The following is a 21,234-nucleotide window of genomic DNA, read 5'->3' as shown; positions in this document are numbered from 1 at the left end:
ACATTCGTGTCTGAAAATTATTAAAACCACTCATATTAAGAAAAGACATCAAAAACAAATTAGCCATTTTTAATCCTAACATTTGCCCCCCAAAAATCATGTGTTTGCTTCCGCCTACTGTCCCCCGGTTTCCTCTCCAGTGTGGTACTCAGCTTCTCGTGAACACAGGCATTTTATCTTCTAAACGCTATTCAGTTCATTTCAATGATTAATGCTTAAACATGGAAATAATGATTTATGCTTCTCACTGATTCTCTAAAAAAGTCCGGAAACCTCTTGGGTCACTATTAGCTTAAGTTTTACCATACCTAAGTTATTAAAACACAAATGAAGTCATAAAAATGTTCATATAATCCTTGTTTGATGTTAAAACTCAACTTCCCCCCTTTTTTGACACATTCCCATGTGTCAAATCAACGGAGCTAGAAAAAACAAAAAGTTAGTGACCTCATATCTTAGAAAGTATGAGACCTTCTCCTATCCAGTGTCGGTGCTCCAGTCCTGTCATCCTGTGCCAGGGAATGAAATCAATTTAATTGTCATGTTAGATCTGTTCAACTCCTGGCTCCGCCCAGAGCCTGCGTCCGCAGAATTGCCAAGAAACAAAACCTGTAATAATATGAACTTCACTTCAATATGAACCTGTTGACTACTTCTGAGACAGCAAAGGAAGATTCGCTCCTTCTCGAGGACAGGCACTGACTCCCACTTATCCCCTGGAGCCAACTGTCCCTTATGGAGACACAATATTGCAGCTACAAGGTTTTGCAGATTGTTAAGTTGATCGGTGTGTAAAGCTCTGACTCAGGTATGTAATATTAAATGAATGTTGTGTAATCAACTGCCACTACTTAAACTTAGCAAAAGACATAACTGAATAAAAGATCACAAACAATAGCATATCAGTGTTATGTAAGCGCGTGCGGCCTTCTATGCTCGAAGTCACTCCAGTCCATAGATCAGCCAAACATCGCGCTGACTGTAGCTTTTAACCCTTATTAACTTGAGCACAACTCTATAATGAGCAACAAACTGCAATATGTATAAAAATGATCATGGTTACACCTGCAATGAAAGATCATATGATTATCCTGACACCTGTAAATAGAAGATTAATCTGGGGTTATAACAATCACTGGAACACAAATGTTAGTATAATGTCAAAAGCTTCAATAAATGATTAATTCAATGCTTGTTATATGATTCTGATGCAATAATAATGCTGATGCTAAAATAACAGTAAAACATCCCCTTTTATCCCGTTTATAAACTTCACACATAAATGTTTATAAATGCCTCTTTTAAATTTTACTTCCCCCTGTTTTTCCCTCACTGACCACAGCAGGGGAAACTCTGTTTTGATTCAGCCATGAATGCAGCTCACCTGATTCATCACTGAGCCCCACCTTGACTGGCATCTGACAGGGTGGCGCTGCATACTTTTCCTTTAATGTCACTATTTTCAATCTGTTAATTAGAGTGCTTGAACATGAAGTAGACTGCGTCCACAACAAGTCAATATAGCTGTAAATGTGGCCAATTATCAATCTATTACCAATCAATAACGAAAAATAGCTTTTATTTTATGCATGCTTTTAGTCAACCACTCACCCAGAGGATCTCCAATCTCAGGAAATTCCTTCTCCTCATTTAATGAGTCTGTCCTCCTTCCATGCCCTGGTAACTGGTCCATCCAGAGCTGTATCATCTTGAAATATACATACGACAAGCCAAACCACACCTTGGTCACACCAACCCTTCTCCGCCCTGAAGATGTCCAACGCCATCTTAGTCTGGACTGTCAAAGGTGATTTTAACGCTGACTGTTCCGACAATCCATTTTATAACATTTCCTGGTCAGATTAGCCAATCTCTGCACCAGGGTTTTAACCATTTTGCAATTTTCATTAGTTTTTATTTTTATTTAGTTTCGACATCAGATTTTCAATTTTATATCAGTTGTAATTAGTTTTTACCAATTGTTTGCTAGTTTAGTCTAGTTTTTATTTTCTGAAAATCCTCAGTTTCAGTTTAGTTTTGATTAGCGTCAGTTATAGTTTTAGTTGTGTTTTACAAAAATTAAGTGTAATAAAATCCCAGTTTCATCATATCAGTCATGCTCTTGTGCTTATCCTTGGGTGTTGAGACTATTAACTATTAACTCTTGCAGCACTGTGTGTTCGTAATTTTGGTTCAAGTGAACTGATAAACCTTTTGAAGGCAATTGACTCACACAGTTATGTAGATGTCCCAGTCCTGTTGTCTCGGGATGCATCACGCTGCCTTGTCTGGGGTTAGCTGTTTTCTGGGGATGCGGGTTGAGTGGGGGAGCTCTTTGAGGAGGGGGAGTATGCTCCCCCTTACCTCTTCAAGGTAAGCTTGGTTAGCCTTCTGGTGTAAACTTTTCAAGTGCACTTTAAGGTTTGTGGGTTTTTTCCCTTTAGAAATGTCCTCTTATCCAAAACACAGTCCTATTCAAAGTAATCCCAAATTGGACTCTGGCGCTCTCTCCCGACTTTTCCTGACATGATTCTGCGCGTGGACGGAGCAGCAACACAGACGACTCGACTAACGTACTGCCACCTGCTGGCATAATGAGACGGCAAGAAAAACCTGGAAACTAAACTTCATTTTCACCCTTGACTATTGTAGGACACGCACACATCAATGAAAACTAAACACATTTTGCTATAAATTCAGTTAATTTTAGTTAGTTTTGTGAACACTCATTACAGTTTTAGTTAGTTTTCCTTTTTTGTTTTGATTTTATTTCCGTTAACGAAAATGTTTTTTTCACTTCTAATTTTCATTATTTGATTTGTTTTCCTTAATAATAGTAACCTTGCTCTGCACACTGGAATAAACATAATCAACATGATCAACATTTTACTGCGTGTTAATTCACCATCTTATCGATTCAAATGCTCCATCCTTATGTGGTTTGCGACATTATGTTTATCCACTCTGTCTCTAAATGTTTGAACAATTTTCAAGTTTGGGGTCAAATTTTGAGAATTTGACCATAAGTGAAAGTTATGGTGTCATCACCCCCTTCGGGGCTTACCTTTCCCATTTTTGATGATATTCCTCCCTATTCTTTGCAAGTGCCCCCTGTTGGTGGCGAGAAACTGTTGGTGTGGTCAAGTGGGTGCTGTAAAAACAAAAGCTCAGGACAGAACAGTTATCAGTCATGTACTTCATACAAAATTAGCATATATTTGATTTCATATTGATCCTCTGAGTGTAATGGTACATTTTAATTTGAATTTCTCAAAGCTAAACACAATATTTTTCTTTATTTTGCTCTTGTTCTTGTGCAGCACCACCTCTCAGCACATGCCCCTGTCGGTTCTATCCTACTTTTAAATTGCTGACTATTTCAAGAAAGCACCCAAAAGACGGGGACCAGTGTTTATCATTACATATCTCCATTTTGAGTGTGACAAGCCTAGCATTCCCCTGTTATTCATAGACCTCAATAGAGGGGGGGGTTTTGGCTTTTTTTTTTTTTTTTTTACACCTCTATAAAAGTTAATTGACTCTTTACAGTGGCCCGCTATGGTTAATAATAACATGTTCAGTCATGAGTGAAATCAAACCTTTTCTTCACTTTAGCATTTAACATTCCCAACAATATAATGTGATACCTTAATTAAAACACAGCTACTAAAACACAATTTTCTTAATGCAAACATCAGTAACTCAAAATTAGCAACCAAAGGGTTAAGTCTGCAGTTCACACTCATGTGACGCTACAGCCTCCCCCTTTAGTCTCTGTCATCCTTCTGTTCCTGCAAAAACAAAACAAAGCAAGACAAAACATCCACCCTTCTTTTACAGGCTGGGTGAATTGTTTGTGGACATTTACTAATCCTAAAGTCAGTACCGTTTTGTCTCAGTATCAAGTCAGTTAAAACTTTTAGTCGTCAGTCCATCACAGTCCAGTCACATGCATACATCCACACACATTCATACCAGATATTGCTGATAATGGAGTCTCACGCGCAACCTATTCGAGCCTCCCTCACCAGCAAGATGACGTCATCATTTCAAAGGAAAACAGTTCCTTGTTTTTTTGACTGGATTGACTCGCTGCAATCCTTTTAGGCTCAGGACTTCTCATGTGATCAATGTCCCATATAAGTGAATTTCTCCCAAGCCCATTATAATCATGGAGAAAAAATTTGCGACTGTTTTCAGTAAGAATATTTTATAGCGCTTTAAAGTTCAATCTCTCAGGCCTGGATTAAAGAGCTGATTTGTTAAATCAGGAACTCACAAAATACCAAAATATCACCACCGGTGGATCACACCTCTCAGATGTTCTTATTTCAGTGCACTGTAACAAAAGCAAAAACAAATGTAACCAATAAAATACTCATATAATAACAAATACTGGGGCCCATTGCAAACATGTCCAAGCATAAAACCATCTTTCTCTCTCTTAGAGAAAGAAAACAATCCAAACCTCACTGATAAAATCAACCTAGTGTCAAGCAAAACCCAAAAATCAACCAAAACTTCACCAGAAAGTTTTTCTCGCTCCCGGGACAATATTGTGTAGGCATACAGGTATCGTAACTCCTTTTTGCACTGACAAAAACATGTTGGACTTACTTGATTCAATAGTGGACACTGGTTGCACACAAATGTTTTGCTTTGGCAGAAACTTAAACAACTGAGTTAAATCAACACAACCTTTTCATATTCAGTAAACCTGGGCATTTTGTGTTCATAAAACACGATTGAAACATTTCCAGATGGAGTAAGTTGAGTTCCCGGAATATTTTAATCCTTCAATTCTGTCATTTTATTTCAACACTATTCAGAAACTTTTATCCAAATACTACTTGGTCACTTAAATACCACATGTTGTCTTCATATTGCATGCGGTTCAACAAAGTCTAGATCCTGGTTACCATAAAAATTGAAAGGGTCTACAACAACTACCATCCTCCTTCAATTAAATCTCACTCACAACAATGTGGCGCTCCGAAATAAAACTCACACCGTTAATTCATCCTTTTCACTATGTACCACTGCTCCTTATCAGGCTGTGTGAAGCACAGTAAACAATTCAGTGGAGGCCTTGAGCCATAAACAGACATCACGCACAGACATTGTTTTCATAACCAAACTGCTTTAGACCTTGTCCCCCAAATCTACACAAATGCCCTCTGGGTGACATGAAATGCATTTAACCAATAAACAATCAATGGCTTCTTGTTGTTGTAACAGATTCTGTATTTGGATGTTTGTGTGCAGCATTTGTTAGTAAAGCATTCTTCATTGCACAAGCGTGTGCATGTGTGTGGGTGTGGATCACTTCTCAGTGAATTGACTCAGCGCGTGTGTGTGTGTCAATTCTGACTCAATCAACGAGTGCATATGTGTTCATATATGTGTTTCTCTTCATTCTGAGTCAGTGCATGTAGATGTGTGTGTTTGTGTTCATCACTTTCCTGTTCTGGTGTTCTGGGTAAACCACGGCCTGAAGTGTGCCCTGGGGTCCTGCCCTCCTCCATTTCAGTCTGTTTGCATCCATTGGTGCTGCTGCTCAAAGTTCTGTCCATACTGGTTCTGGCCCCAATTGAGGCAGTCCTTTTCTCCAGTGTCCTACCTCTTCTCCTTGTCCAGCTCCTCCTTAACTTGACCCTTTTGCTTCTGTAGCTCCTTCAGGGCTTGCTCCTGCTGTTGGAGCTTTTTCGTCAGGTTTGGCAACCTCTTGCTCCAGCAAGCTCCGGCCTGATTTCAAGTCCTGTGTCTGGGACTCCAAGCCTGACTGATGGGTTCGATTATCAGCCAGCTCCTCCTGAGCCATGCTCAGTTTCTGCTCTGATGCCTTGAGCTCTTACTGAGGGCAGAAACCTCAGAGTCTTTTCCGTACACGTCAGATTGAAGTTTATTGATGTTTCCCTTGCTTTGCTCCACGGCCTTCTGCAGCTCTGCTGTTTGGCTCTTCTCAGAGGTCAGCTCCTGGCCGAGCCCCAACACCTGTGCCTTCAGCTTATTTTCTTCTTGTGCTTTTGTCCATTCTGAGGTGCCTCCTGACCTCAGTTACTCCTCCTGTCTCTGGCACGCCCTTTTTGCTGCCCGATCATCCGTGTTGGTCCGTCACTGTCCTGCACAGTTTTAATGCAGAGTTGTTAAGGTCAGCATTCTTTTGCTCGGCCTCACTTTTCATCCGGGCTTAATGGGCATCTCGTCACAGCTCTGTCAGCTGAAGCTGTCTGGAAATCTCCCCCGTGTAGTGAAACGGGCCTTGGGTTTAACGCTCTCCGTCTCCGCTGCATGAGATCGTTTTTTCCCGCAGCACTGTTGGCATTTGCAGGTTGTTGTTGTGGGTCCAGCTGCTGTAGCACTTGGTCAGGGTCACATCAAAGATGGTAGAGGAGAGAGCAAAGATGGTAGAGGGGAGAGCAGGAGTCCAGGTCAGCCTCGGCCGACAAAGCAGCCTGTAATCAAGCATAAAGAGAAAAAACAAAACAAAAACGGACGAACAGGAAAATGATGTTGTGTTGGCTGTGTTATTCAGAGAGGGGAGAAACAACGGGGCCAAGCCCTGTGTCAGCCTTCTCTCCCCCTTTTTTGTTTTTTCTCACCATATAATCAACTCATAACCCACCAAGCTGACAGGACAACACAGGTACATGTTAAAATTCTTAAGATCATGATTAAAAACCCAAAAATGGAATTTTCTTTCATTCAGTAATCACTTGTATTAATCAATCAGCAGAAAACATGTCACAATTTGACTTTTTCAACCACTAAATTTGTCGTGTCCTCACTGGTTGGTCAGACCAGTGTCTTTTTTTTTTTTTTGAAGTTGTTGTCCTGCAACCCAGAGAGTTTATTTGTTAGTAGTGGATAAACTTTATCATTTAACAACAGGTGTATGTTAAGTTTCGCTGCTTTAACCTTGCTGGAAAATCTTCACGTGTTTATGAATGTAAGCTGTTTCTTCATTGCGTGTGTATGCGTTTGTAGGTGGGTTAATTTAACTTTTTCTCAAACAAGGCATTTGTTAGGTTTTGTATTGTTGATTCTTGCTTGCGTGTAATTATATTGTCCTCAACGTTCCAGCGAATAGGTTCAAGCTACAAACCTATCAGCATTCCTCTAACACGTGCCTTTCTCATACATTTCTCTACTTGTGTGTGTTTTTGTTTCACCTTTTGTTGTGATGCTCCGGACGCCTTCCCAACCTCCACAAGTCTGTTGGCCCCAATTTTATGTGTTAAAAACTTCCCTTAATTTGTCCTCTAATTCTCTCCTAGCTGCTGTCTTTTCCACAGCTGCTGATTCTTGCTGAGTTTGGTTTCCATTACTATAATTTTGCTTCGGTCGCTGTGCTTGCGGGGGGCAGTTGGTCCAGGCCCGTAGCCACCTGTATTAACACACTGAGAGATTTATTTAATATCATTTGCATCACTGTTAAATAGACCAGCAGGCAACACGCCCACCTTTAGAGTGCAGACTACATGTAGGGCTGGGTATCGTCACTGATTTCTAGAATCGATTCAATTCCGATTCACAAGGTCCCGAATCGATTCGATCCACGATTCGATTTAATTCGATTCGATTCGATTTAAATCTGGGAAATTTTGACAGTCAGAAATATTATGATTCAGATCAGTACATTTACATATTTTCGTATCAATAAAACGGAAGCTGACACACGCAAGACTTTATCAAAGGTGTGAGCATCACAGCAGATGCCTTTGTGTCAAAGTAGCTGAAGATAAAACACAGAAAAACATGAAGGTGGTTTTCCTGGCCTGGGATTTTATAAAAATATTCTGTAGTACATCAAAAACGAAAGAAAACCATTAATCAACATATGAACATTACCTCTGACGTTACAGCGGTTTTATTAGAGACACGGCTGAGCGTTTTGCATTTTGAATAATTTTAAAAAGTTTAAATTTGTTCAGTATTGAACAGCAGAAATTAGGTTTTCTTTTCGGAAGAATGTAAAAGGGAAAAAAACAGCGGCCGACAGCGCTGTAAGCAACAGTAGACTTGTGCGTAACAAGCAAGCGAATAATGAAGAAAGGGAAACTGTTCTTGAAGTACAGAGAGAGAGGGAGAGAGAGAGAGAGAGAGAACTGTGCATCGCCGTGGAAGCAAAACAGTAAAAGTCAGAGTGAATTCATGACGATGTTTATGTGAAGCGTTTGGATCTTCTTTTGCTGCTGGTAAGGTCAATATTGTTTGGAGAGACATCAAACTAACAGCTTTAGAATCGGCTCATAAAGGGCGTGAACACAAAGCGCGGACCCGCCGACAGATCAGAATCAGCGAGCTGTCGGCTTTCAGCCCCGACCGTGAGAAAGGCGACATCTCACTGATTCTGATCCGCGGGTCGCGCTGTGTGTTAAAGTCTATGTGCAGAATCCGTCTACCTGCTTTCATTTACTGTCTTAACTGTTTGGTGGTTCTTGAAATTTTGTGAGATGTCACCAGAGATTCTGGCATTTCGGGCAAAATAAATTTATATTAAAAAATCGATTCAGGATTTTAATGAATCGATTTTACGTTATCCAAGCCAGAATCGATTTTAATCGATGAATCGATTATAAAAACCCACCCCTAAATGCAACTGTCATGGTCCTGGGTCGGTGACCCAGCGCTTTTAGTTTGTTATCATTTTCTAGATGATGATGATGATGATGATTGTTTAAGTTCTATGTGTTATATTCGGTCTGCCTCTGAGTCTGCGTCTGTATCTGTCTGTCTATGGTGTCACCCCATCTGTTTGTGAATCTGTCTGTTTAGTTCAATGTCTTGTCTGGTTCCATGTGTCTGAGTTTCCAGTTTTATTGTGAAGGTCTGTGTCGTATGTGAGTGTGCTCAATTTACGTTTCCCCTGTCCCGTCAGCTCAGATTCCTCCCAACTGTGTTGCCCTCCTGTCTCTCATCCCCTGATTACTGGTGTGTGTATTTAAGCCCTGTGTGTTCACCTGCCTGTTGAGAGGGCCAACGTGCTGTTTGTCATCTTGCATATTGAGTTGGTTGGTTCAGCTGCCCATCACTACCAGATCAACTGCTCATTTGATTCTACTTGGACAAACTGCCCGAAATGTGTTGACAGAGACATTCCAGGGATTTTGAGTCATTCTGCTCTTCAGATGGGTTAACTGCGTTAAAAATGTTAATCAGATTAATCATGATGATGGATTAATCTGCATTAATGAGTTAATTTAGACAGCCCTAGTTCAAATGCATTCATCACAGAAGTTTCTACTTTTATTGTTGTTGATACATTTAATTGATTCCTTAGAAGAAAAGAACATTTGATTCTGATGGTTTTTAAATACTCCTGTTGGGCTGACACTGTTTTCTTGAACCAGTTGTAGCACTGATGTTGCTGTAAAATAGATATATAAGCTGCTGGACTAGTTCTAGGTTCAGAGGAGTGATGGAGCAAAGCACAGTGAAGAGACCAGAGCCAGAAACGTTTCAAATGAAAAGCAGCCATCTTTAATAAAACAGAAAAACATCAACACGATCAGTTGAGGTTAAGTAGCTCACACTTATCCTTGTTCTAAACCCCACAGCTAGGTTGTTTCTTTAAGATTTAGTTTTTTATTTAAGAATCAGAAATCTTCATAATTTACTTGTTTAAGAGATTTTAAGAGAATTCAAGACCAGTCTGTTCTGTGCAGGACTAATAAAGCTAATTTAGTGTTATAAGCTCATCTAACTTGTGCTCATTATTAATCATCCTGACTAATTTCTGTCTTGCACGAGCAATCAAATCTTATCAAAACCCTTTTTGGTGCGTTGACCCTTTAACACAAAGTTCCTGTAGAGAAATAAAAATAAATTTACTCGTGTGAGCAGGATTTCTCTCCGAGCACAGAGAGCTACCTGCGAGAGCGTGAAACTGTCACAGCGCGTGTAAAGCAGACACTGCTCTACAAAAAGGTCAAAACCACACAAAAGTGGCATCAACACATAACCCAGTGTTTTTAACAATCGTAGCTCTGTTGTCCAGCCTGCCACCACAAACACTCTGTTCACACTAGGGCAGGGTATCGATTTCCATTTCTATAGCTGATTCGATTCTGATTCACGAGGTCCCGATTCGAGTCGATTCAAGCTCAACTCAAGCTCAATTCAATTTTGACTCCAACCGTCAGAAATATTATAATTATGATCATTTATCAGTACATTTATCCATATTTTTATATCTGTGTATTAAAACAAAGCTGACACTTGCGAGACTTTATCAAAGGTGTAACTGAGGATAAAACACAGGAAAATATGAAGGAGATTTTCCTGGCCTGGCTTTCTACAGCACACAACACTCTTAAAATATTCTGCAGTACAAAAACACAAGAACACCATGAATCAAAATATGAACATTACCTGATGTTGCTGAAGTGAAGCAGAGCAAAGTTACAGAGGTTTTATTAGAGACACATTTTTGTAATTTGGCATAATCTGTAAGAGTTTATATTTCTTCAGTATTGAACAGCAGAAATGAAACTTTCTTGTCACAGGTCAATTTTGAAAAAACAAAAGCACTGAACACAACTGAAGACTGGTGCGTAATAAACAAGCGAATAATGCAGAAAACAGATTTTTCATGGGAAACTGGTCTCTGAGTTACTGAGAGAGAGAATTCAGTTCAATTCATTTTTTATATAGTGTCAAATCACAAAAACAGTCACCTCAAGTAAGTTTTTGGGAGTCCCTACAACTCTAACCAAGTATAACACCATAGTTACTGTCTTAATTCACATGTCATGGTCTGAATGAAGCTCGTGTTTTGTGTGGATAGTTATGCTACAATCATGGCCAATAATCAGTATACCATACACACGTTGCTCCACGTTATGTAAAATATTTTATTTGGTGAAAGTAACGAGGTTAGGATTGTAACAACAAAAAAAACAAAATAAAAAATGAATATTTCTTAAATTCAGTTTATACAACCTTTTTTTTTTTTTTTTTTTTTTTTGTCCCGTTTGGATCTTTAGCCATCAGAATTGTTGTCTTAAGGCCAAGAAAGATGCCAAGCGGATTTATTTTACCAAGTGGATCATCATGGCCTTGCCATATTGGTCCATTTGATTGACCTTTATTATAAATATGAATTGATTTTATTTTCAGTTGCTACAAACGGGACAGACATGACTGGGGGATAGGACAGGGAGAAAGAATGAAAGAAAGAGAGGGAGAGAAAGAAAACCAAAGGGGAGAAGAGACGGTGAGAAGGGGGGGAAGAAAGAGAAAAAAAACCAAAAAAACCTGGGTCACCTGTATGGAGAAAAAAAAAACAGAAGAGAAAGCAAACAACAAAGAGCAACATAATAAATAAAAAACAGCACCATCACAATAAACTAGCTAGCAGTAGGTATCAGTAGATACTAAATAATAAACGATATTGTGCAGCACGCAAGATAAACAGCGCACAATGTGCTTTGAGGCAGCAGCCAAGAAAGCTGTAGTCCGCGTCTGTGAATACCCGTGTGTACACCTGTGTGCATACCTGTGTGGATCAGCATGCTTGCATTCCAAAGGTTTCTCCATGTAACGATCTGCTAGGGAGTGTGGGGAGCCACAGCCCCGTTCTCCAGGGTATGAAGCAGGTATGGAGGAGATCAAAACTCCAGACATCCAGAGGCCCCCAGAGCACAAGAGACCAAGGAAGACCAACAGAGGGGCAGCCGCGCCACTGTCCCAGAAAGAGCTGAGGAGAGTCCCAGATGAGGGTTCACTCAGCAGCCGCGGAGCAGAAGCCAGGGGGAGTTGCAGTGACGCGCCCGTGAGCTCCGCCGGCAGCCAGCTGTGCCTGAGTGACCGAGCCCCAAGCTGAGAGGCAGGGGGCACCCCACCTCCGAAGTGGCCCGAGCGAGCCCCAGGCTCCAGGCCCTGATAAGCGGCCGCCAAGGAGTGAGCCGGTGTGTACCCGGACGCCCACCCCCAGACACAAAGAACCACCAACGCACCGACACCTGAGGGAGTCCGCCACTGGCAGGGGAAGTGGTGGTGGGGGGAGATAGGCCTCCAAACCTTGGAGGGCCTGAGATGTCCCCAGAGATGTCCCCAGAGATGTCCCCAGAGAGGTGGCGTCTGATACCCAACCTGACATATAGACACAGACGTACAGGCACACACAGGCAAGGCAAGGCAAGGCAAGGCAAATTTATTTGTATAGCACAATTCAACAACAAGGTGATTCAAAGTGCTTTACAGAGACATTAGAAACAAAAACAAATAAAAAGCATGATTTAAAATTGATTAAAACAAGCAAACAAACAAACTAACTAAACACACACATTTCACACCTGTTCGCGCGATCTGAACCCTTATTGTAAGGGGAGCTACCAGTCCTTCTGTGGACGAGCTACTTTCTATTTTAAATTCCCTGAATTTAAAACACTCTCTAGACCCAGTCTAGACCCAGTTGGGGAGCTACCCAGAGCTCTAATCCCACACCTGTTCGCGCGATCTGAACCCTTATCGTAAGGGGAGCTACCAGTCCTTCTGTGGACGAGCTACTTTCTATTTTAAATTCCCTGAATTTAAAATACTCTCTAGACCCAGTCTAGACCCAGCTGGGGAGCTACTCAGAGCTCTAAACCCACTTAACAAACAAACAAACAAACAAACAAACAAACAAAACAGTATATAAGATCAAAACAGATAAAATCAGAAATAGATAAGATCAGTAGTTAGTGTAAGTTTTGAAATTTAAGCTTAAAAGTGTGGATTTGGTGCTTTATTCAAATGCAGCTGAGAATAGGTGAGTCTTCAACCTGGATTTAAATAAACTGAGACAGACACAAACATCCATTCCCACCCTCATGCTCTCATATGCACTTACAGTTTATACAACCTGATTGGATCCCTCCATCCTGATGACTGCTGCTGTGGATAATGGACCCAAATCATCCTCTGCATCTCCTACTGGACCTGCAGATAAACACTTCCTTCAACAACTGTTTCAGCTTCACTGACACAAGGATACAGAAAATCTACACCTCACACCACAATCCCTGTACTCAGTTTGGACATAAGATCCTTATTGTGTCATATTACGTATTGATTTATTGAACACTTCACTCTTTGTATTTTTTCTTTCAATGGCTTCATTTAATGCATTTATAAGAGCTCTACAATGTTGTTGTTGTTTTTTGTCTTTTTAATTATTTTTCAAGAAAGTGGACGTGATTGACAACTTCGAGGCAGTAGGACCTTAAACATGACTTTGACCAGAATCTGATTTGTGACATGTGACTGTAAATTCTTCTGTGTTGTCACAGTTCAGTGTCATATTATGTCATATCAACAGTTTATATCAGTTTAATTTTTTGATTATTAGCATTTCTGGTCTGTTCGCTGTGATTTTTCTCTTTATTTTTCATTATAATTTCGGTGACATCTCTAACACTGGTCAGCTCATCACATTTCAGTTCATGACAAACTTGAAAGTTGGAGTCTAAAGGTCTAAACTCTTATGCAGGTTTGAGGCCACAGCCCAGGTAGTAAAAGCAGATATCGTGTTTGGTGGTTATTAATTAACTAGAACACCATGACAACATGTGAGCTCTAAAAAAGAACTTTGCTTTCTTGAAGGACTGTAAGGTACAAGCTGTAAAGATGTGACATTTGATGAGTGTAGAAACTTTGCTGAACTGTAACGTGTTCAGAGACATTCAGAGATCCTGTGTCCCTGAACTCGAACTACTTACAGGATGTAGTCAGTTTACAGTAATACAGTCATCTTTGATTGAATCTGGTCAAAGGAAATTAACTTCACTGGTATACATTTAGTTCATAACAACCATATTTTAATGATGTATTATTTGAAAAAATTAAACTTTTGACTTCATGTATTTCAGCTGCATTTTACTCAGAATTATTGCTTCATGTTCATGACGGTCAAGAATTTTTCTTTGTTTTGAGTGTGAGAGCAGAGGTCTGACAGGTTAACAATCTAAACCCTGTGATGAACTTCTGAAACACCACAGCTTCACCTTCTTTGTGTCATTTTTATGTTCTATTTAGGTTTCGTTTTTTTTAAAATGAGAAGTCAAAATTTTCTACATTTTTCACTTTGGTGTCGTTTTAAGGAGCACAAACTGAAAACTATCTGAATGACACAGACAGCGCCCTCTGACGGACACAAGTGTTTTGTGCGTGTTTCAGTTTAACACGTGATCGTGATTCATGAAAATGAAAGTAAATTCCGACACTTTTGAACTGAGCTGAGACGCCATTACAGGGAGTCAGATCTCTGCTGAAAAACACACGTTTGGAGGATTTTAATCAGAAAGTTCAAGAGACACTAATTTGGTGAGTTAAAAATACTTAAAGATCAAATGGCTGAGAGAGCTCTTCTTGAAAATTTCCTGAGCTGCCATGTGTGTTCAGAGACTTTCAGAGATCCTGTGTCTCTGAGCTGCAACCACAGCTTCTGTTCAAGCTGCCTGCAGAAATTCTGGGAACAAACTAAAAACAAAAACTGTCCCATTTGTAAAAGAAAATCTTCAAAGGAATTTCTAATTGTGAACTTTTCACTGAAAGAACTTGCTGAGTCAGTTGCTGGGAGACAGAAATCTGGATCATCTGAGACAGAAAAGGGAGAGAAGAAATTAACAGTGGTGTGCAGTAAACATGAGGAAGTGCCTAAACTGTTCTGTGTGGACGAGCAGAGAGCTGTGTGTCCTGTGTGTGACTTTTCTCTCCACCAGAGTCACAAAGTGGTTCCTGTAGAAGAAGCAGTCAGTGACCTGAAGGAGCAGCTGAAATCTGACTTAAAGTCTCTGCAGGACAAGAGGAACAAATACAAACAAGTGGAGGAAAAATACAATGAAGTGATTCAACACTCCAAGAAGCAGCTGTTGTCCACAGAGAGGCAGATCAGAGCAGAGTTCAAGAAGCTCCAGCAGTTCCTGAAAGAGGAAGAGGAGTCCAGACTGGCAGCTCTGAGGGAGGAAGAGGAGCAGAAGGGGAGGACTATCAGCAGAGAGATGAAGATGATTGAGGAGCAGATCTCCTCTCTGTCAGACAGCATCTCTGCTGTTGAAGAAGAGCTGCAGAAACACAGCGTGCCATTCCTCAGCAGTTATAAAGACACTCAGAGCAGAGCCAGAGCCCAGAGCTCAGTGTCAGATCCACAGCTGGTCTCAGGAGCACTGATAGATGTGGCCAAACACCTGGGCAACCTGTCCTTCAGAGTGTGGGAGAAGATGAAGGAGAAGGTCCACTTCAGTCCTGTCATTCTGGACCCAAACACTGCAAACTGCTGTCTCTATCTGTCTGATGATCTGACCAGTGTGAGGAATGGAGACACAAAGCAGCAGCTTCCCGATAATCCAGAGAGAAACACAAACTATTTCAATGTTTTTGGTTCTGAGGGCTTCAGCTCAGGGAAACACAGCTGGGAGGTGGAAGTGGGAGACCATCCTTGGTGGATTGTTGGTTTAGTTAAAGAGTCAGTTGACAGGAGGGGAGAGTGTTCTGTTTCACCAAAATATGGAATCTGGTGTTTATGGTATGCCAGTGGAAAATACTCTAATGGTGTTGGTCGGACTTTGACAGTGAAGAAGAGTCTCCAGAGGATCAGAGTCCAGCTGGACTATGACAGGGGGGAGGTGTCCTTCTATGACCCTGAAGACATGACTCACATCTGCACCCACAGAGACACTTTCACTGAGAAACTCTTCCCGTATTTTAATATTGGAAAGTCAGAAGATTGCAAAACCTCTGATATCAAAATCTGTCAGACTGAGATTTGATTGTAAAGTGATTCTTTATCTTAAATGGGGGATTTTTTTTGTCTTGTTTTTTTTTTTTGTTTTTTTTTTGGGGGGGGGGGGGGGAGGGGGGGGGTCTTTCAGTCCATCAGCTTAATTTTAGGGAAATTATTAATCAAACTGTCTAACTTCATTATGAGGTTTTTTTGTATTTTATTGATTCAATGAAACCAAAGGAACTTTTTCTTGTGAAAATCTGACCCACTCGAGTTTCTGTAAGAAATTTTTGCTTTTAATATTTTTGTTTCTTTTAAATTAATATTTTCACAATATTTCTCGTGTTGTTTATGTAAATATTTTATTAATTTTAAAATCTGAATGATGATGATTTCTTTGCTTTTCAAAGTTGTTGAGTATGAACAGTAAACTGTGACACTTCTTTAAAGACGGATTAATGATTAAACTTGTGTCACATCAGCAAGAGTCAACTTTACAACTACAAGATCTTAATTTTCCTGAATATCAGCATCTTGTTTTCAGTTAAATAACATTTTAGAGTAACACGTCTACTTTACAGTTTTCCAAATTCAGAGAAATGACTTCTAAGTTCTGAAACTGTCTCATCAGCAGGTTAAAAATGTTTAAACAGATAAAATTACAATATGTTTACTTCAGCAGCATCTTCATTTCAGCCATTTCAGTTGATTATTGAAAATCACTAAATGTCTCTGTGAAGTGAAATAAATCAAATTCAATGATTCTGTTGTTGTGTTTGACTGTAAATCAGCTTTCAGACACATTCAGTCATTGGTTCAGATTTATTTAACATGAAACTTCACTTTGATTGTTGTGTAAACATTTACTGACTCCTTAGAATAAATGATCATTTACTTCTGTTGGTTTGTAAATACAAACATTCACATGTAACCTCAGCTCTCTTAAACTGCATATCAGAGAAGACTTGTTTTGATGGAGTCACTGATTCTCACTTTGGTCTGATCCTCACAGAAATCAAATGCAAATGTTGATAAAGTTCACATTCTCACACCTGTATGTTTATAAACTCTAACAAATGTTGTTTAAGAGTAAAAATAAAATTCAGACGTATCCTACAGAAATATTTACACACCGACAGAGCAGAAAATAGTTTGTATGAACAAAGCTGCAGAGATGTCAGCTGAAGGTCAGATTTTATAATATTTCTTTAAAAACTTTTAAAGCCTAAACAGGACTGCAAAACAAATTTTCCTGACATGCTGCCATGCATGTTGTTGTGAGACTGTGAGATCCTGTGTCTCTGAGATGCCATCATAGCTTCTGTTTAAGCTGCCTGCGAAGATTCAGGGAACAAGCTAAAAAGAAATTCTGCCCCACTAGCAGCAGGCAGCCATCTCTGATAGTTTGATCTTCTGATGTTTTATAATAAGGCTTTAATTTTATTTTTTACACTTCACTCTGAGTTTCAGTGTTTCAGTGAATCAAAAGTTATTATAACTCTCATTCCTATTTTATTTTTAGCTGACATGTTAGAATATTGATCACAGAACTGTTCAGCAAGTTGCCTCTGTAACGTGAAACAAAAATCAATTTAGGTGATTTTGTGTTGTTGTGGTCCACACTGCACAGAAACAAGCATAAAACACGAGTAGTTTATGGAACAACTTTAGTATTTGACAGGAGAAGTTCACCTTTTGTTCCACCATTCCTGCCTACTGTACACAGTACATGACAAAGAAAACTTATTAGAGCAACTTAGAGGTTTCTGTTTGCCTCATCCGGTGTCACAGAGATCCACTAGCAGACACATTTGAAAGGAATAGAAAAATAGGATAAATAAATAAAAACAGTAAGACCAGGGTAAATGACACAGAGGCTTCAATAAGAAGCCAAAACAGTAAGTGCAGATTAAGTGCCGTAACTGGCTATTTATTAAAAACATTACTAAAACTGTATGAAAAATGGGAAAAACACGAGAAGACATATCTGACAACTGCAGGAAGCCAACCAACCCCACTAAACAAACATGTAAACAAATTCTATCACCAGACAAAGTGAGTGAATTCCCAGCATGCCAATAGAATCAAAACATTTCAGAGAATAAAACTATGAATCACTAAGTAAAACAATATCAGTACAGAAACAATAAAACATTACAATATCTAAAACAACTAATAATAAGTCCAACATTTTGTTGGTCACTTCAAACTACATGAGGAACCCAGCACAGTCAAAGGAAATGGCTACAGGTAGTTTTCACCTATTTATCCACGTGTGATCTACTTGGTTATTCTTCTGTCTGGAGTGGCTTTGCTACAATCTGGCCCATGACGTCCCAGGCACTATGAAACACTGGGAGGGAGCGTGACTTGATTTATGCAGGGGACAGTGGATCTGAAGTGGTGATTTTCTGTTTTCCTTTAATAACATTGTCTACCCTGCTAGGCCTTCCCCAGCATGTTGTGAGGTGATTCCAAAATTCCAAAAATTAAAAATAAAAATAAAAATCTGAAACTGAGATTTCTCTTTAATGTTCAGAAAAAAAATGTTGTTGCTTAATAATTATCTCATCCTGCCAATGGACAGCACAACCTTCATGCACACTACTTATAATTTCACCAAAGACTGACTCCTGATGTACTGCAATAAAACCTGATCATGTGGACGCAACTGTGAACAGTTTTGTTCCTGCAAAAACCACAAGATGGAGACAAAGTTGATATTTTCTCAACACAATCAGAATCAGAATTGCGTTTATTGAACAAGTATATGCTCAAACACATACAAGGAATTTGTTTCCAGTAGATGGTGTCTCTACCGGATCACAACAATATGTAAATGACTCAATACACACACACATCTATTGCAGTCTAGCAGTGTGAAGCAGTGTGAGACTTAGGAGGGAGATGGTGAGGGGAAAGAATATGTTCCTGTGTCGGGTGGTCCTGGTCTGCAGGCTTCTATACCGTCTGTCAGAGGGCAGCAGGTCAAAAAGTCTGTGTCCAGGGTGTGAGGGGTCTGTGATGATTTTCCCTGCGTGTTTCCTGGTTCTTGAGAGGTGCAGGTCCTGGGTGGAGGGCAGGGGGCGCCGATGATCTTTTCAGCTGCCTGTACAGTCTGCTGCAGTCTGCACCTCTCCTGTTTAGTGGCTGCACCATACCAGACTGTGATGGAAGAGCACAGGACAGACTCAGTGACTGCAGTGTAGAACTGGATCAGCAGCTCATGTGGAAGACTGTACTTCCCCACTTGTCTGAGGAAGTACATCCTTTGCTGGGTCTTTTTAAGATCTTGGTCTCCCACTTCACCTCCTGGGAGATGGTGGTACCCAGGAACTTGAAAAACAGTCTTATAACACAATTTAGTTTCACTCTATGACACTTTTTCATATGTAATATGATTTGCTTCAGTAACCTTAGTTCACAAGTAAAACAAAAAAATCAAGACTAATCTCAGAAAATATTGCAGATACATTCATTAAAACCTTGTACTGTGTCTGAATATGGTAGCGTGGTGGCAAGAAGCAAGAAAGTCCTGAGTTCGAATCCACCAACTGACTTTCTGTTTGCCTGGGTTTCCACCAACTACTCCCACAGTTAACTGATGATTTCAAATTGCCCGTCGGTGTGAATGAGGGTGAAAACGGTCGTCTGTCTCCTTGTGTTGGCCCTGGGGCAGACTAGACTGTCTTGATATGACAGCTGGGATAGGTATTTTGTAACAATGTGTCTGTTTCTGACTTTTATATCACCTTGATTAAAACATGACTGCTCTTTTTTTTTTCTTTTTTTTTAGCATTTTACACTTTCTCTTTTGGTTCAGTCTTGATTTGGATTTGATCAAAAATGTAAAAAGATTTCTTTATTTTCTATGCATGTTGATGTTGTTGTTAAGGTCATGCTGGGAAAGTGTTTCCTGTGGCAGTTGCTGAAAAACAAAAATGTTGTAAAACTGGTTTAGTATCTGTCAGTTGAAATCCTCCTCAGCAGACTAAAACAACTCAGATTTCTCCATCTTTCTGTCATTTTTATACTTTATTTAAGTAAAAGCAAATCCTGAGAACAACCTAAAAACAAAAACTGTCCAGTTTGTAAAAGAAAATCTTCAAAAGATGTTCTATTTGTCAACTTTGCACTGAAACAACTTGCTGACTCCTTTGCACTGAGACAGAAATCTGAATCATATCTGACAGAAAAAGAAAAAGAAGTGGCGGTGGTTTGCAACATACATCAAAAGGACCAAAACTGTTCTGTGTGGATGAGAAGAGTACTCTGTGTCCTGGCTGTGAGTTTTTGCTCCACCAGAGTCACAAAGTGGTTCCTATAGAAGAAGCAGTCAGTGACCTGAAGGAGCAGCTGAAATCTGACTCTCTCTCTCTGAAGTCTCTGCAGGACAAGAAGAACAAATACAAACAAGTGGAGAAAACATATAATAAAGTGATTCAACACTCCAAGAAGCAGCTGTTGTCCACAGAGAGGCAGATCAGAGCAGAGTTCAAGAAGCTCCAGCAGTTCCTGAAAGAGGAAGAGGAGTCCAGACTGGAGGCTCTGAGGGAGGAAGAGCAGCAGAAGGGGAGGACTATCAGCAGAGAGATGAAGATGATTGAGGAGCAGATCTCCTCTCTGTCAGACAGCATCTCTGCTGTTGAAGAAGAGCTGCAGAAACACAGCGTGCCATTCCTCAGCAGTTATAAAGACACTCAGAGCAGAGCCAGAGCCCAGAGCTCAGTGTCAGATCCACAGCTGGTCTCAGGAGCACTGATAGATGTGGCCAAACACCTGGGCAACCTGTCCTTCAGAGTGTGGGAGAAGATGAAGGAGAAGGTCCACTTCAGTCCTGTCATTCTGGACCCAAACACTGCAAGTGGCTGGCTCTATCTGTCTGATGATCTGACCAGTGTGAGATTTGGAGACACAAAGCAGCAACTTCTCAACAATCCAGAGAGAAACACTCAGTATTTTAATGTTTTTGGCTCTGAGGTTTTTAGCTCAGGGAAACATGGCTGGGATGTGGAGGTGGGAGACCATACTCGCTGGAATATTGGTTTGACTAAAGATTCATCTAACGGGAAGGGAGAGCATTTCTGCTTCACCTGAATTTGGAGTCTGGTGTTTGCTATATGGCAGTGGAAAATGCTGTAATGGTTTTGGTCAAGCTATGACAGTGAAGAAGAGTCTCCAAAGGATAAGAATCCAGCTGGACTATGACAGAGGAGAGGTGTCCTTCTATGATGTTGATGGCATGGCTCACATATACACCTACAAAGACACTTTCACTGAGAAACTCTTTCCATATTTGCATATTGGAGAGCCTGGAAGCATAAAAGTCTGTCAGACTGATATTTCCCCCATAGTGAGAAAGATTTTGTAGTATAGTCAGTGTATCATGCTTCTGTGTACTGTATGCACTCATGACAAGTGTACTTAACTGTATGTTTATACACTACATGGACTGCATTAAATACATTTTAAGATGACTGTATGGAGATGGGTTACATTTGTGACTTTTTTTATATTGAAAATAG

At 40.1% G+C, this 21,234-nt stretch overlaps 1 protein-coding gene and 1 pseudogene across 2 annotated transcripts; both read left to right on the top strand.

The window, feature by feature from the left end:
- Positions 1-14,202: 14,202 nt before the first annotated feature.
- LOC308404543 (nuclear factor 7, brain-like) lies at positions 14,203-15,796 on the top strand. Its single transcript, XM_080894624.1, has one exon. It carries the CDS (start codon positions 14,337-14,339, stop codon positions 15,753-15,755), a length of 1,419 nt encoding a protein of 472 aa, XP_080750750.1. The 5' UTR covers positions 14,203-14,336; the 3' UTR covers positions 15,756-15,796.
- A 2,126-nt stretch (positions 15,797-17,922) lies between these two features.
- Positions 17,923-21,080, top strand: LOC308404371 (E3 ubiquitin-protein ligase TRIM35-like; annotated as a pseudogene). The gene is made up of 2 exons: positions 17,923-17,959; positions 19,771-21,080. The product of its transcript is annotated as an E3 ubiquitin-protein ligase TRIM35-like (transcript).
- The last annotated feature ends 154 nt before the right edge of the window (positions 21,081-21,234 follow it).

This window comes from Rhamphochromis sp. 'chilingali' (assembly GCF_963969265.1).
Source record: "Rhamphochromis sp. 'chilingali' genome assembly, chromosome: 10".
Lineage (NCBI taxonomy): Eukaryota > Metazoa > Chordata > Actinopteri > Cichliformes > Cichlidae > Rhamphochromis > Rhamphochromis sp. 'chilingali'.
The sequence above is the reverse complement of the archived record's forward strand: the minus strand, read 5'-3'. Positions and strand labels throughout refer to the sequence as shown.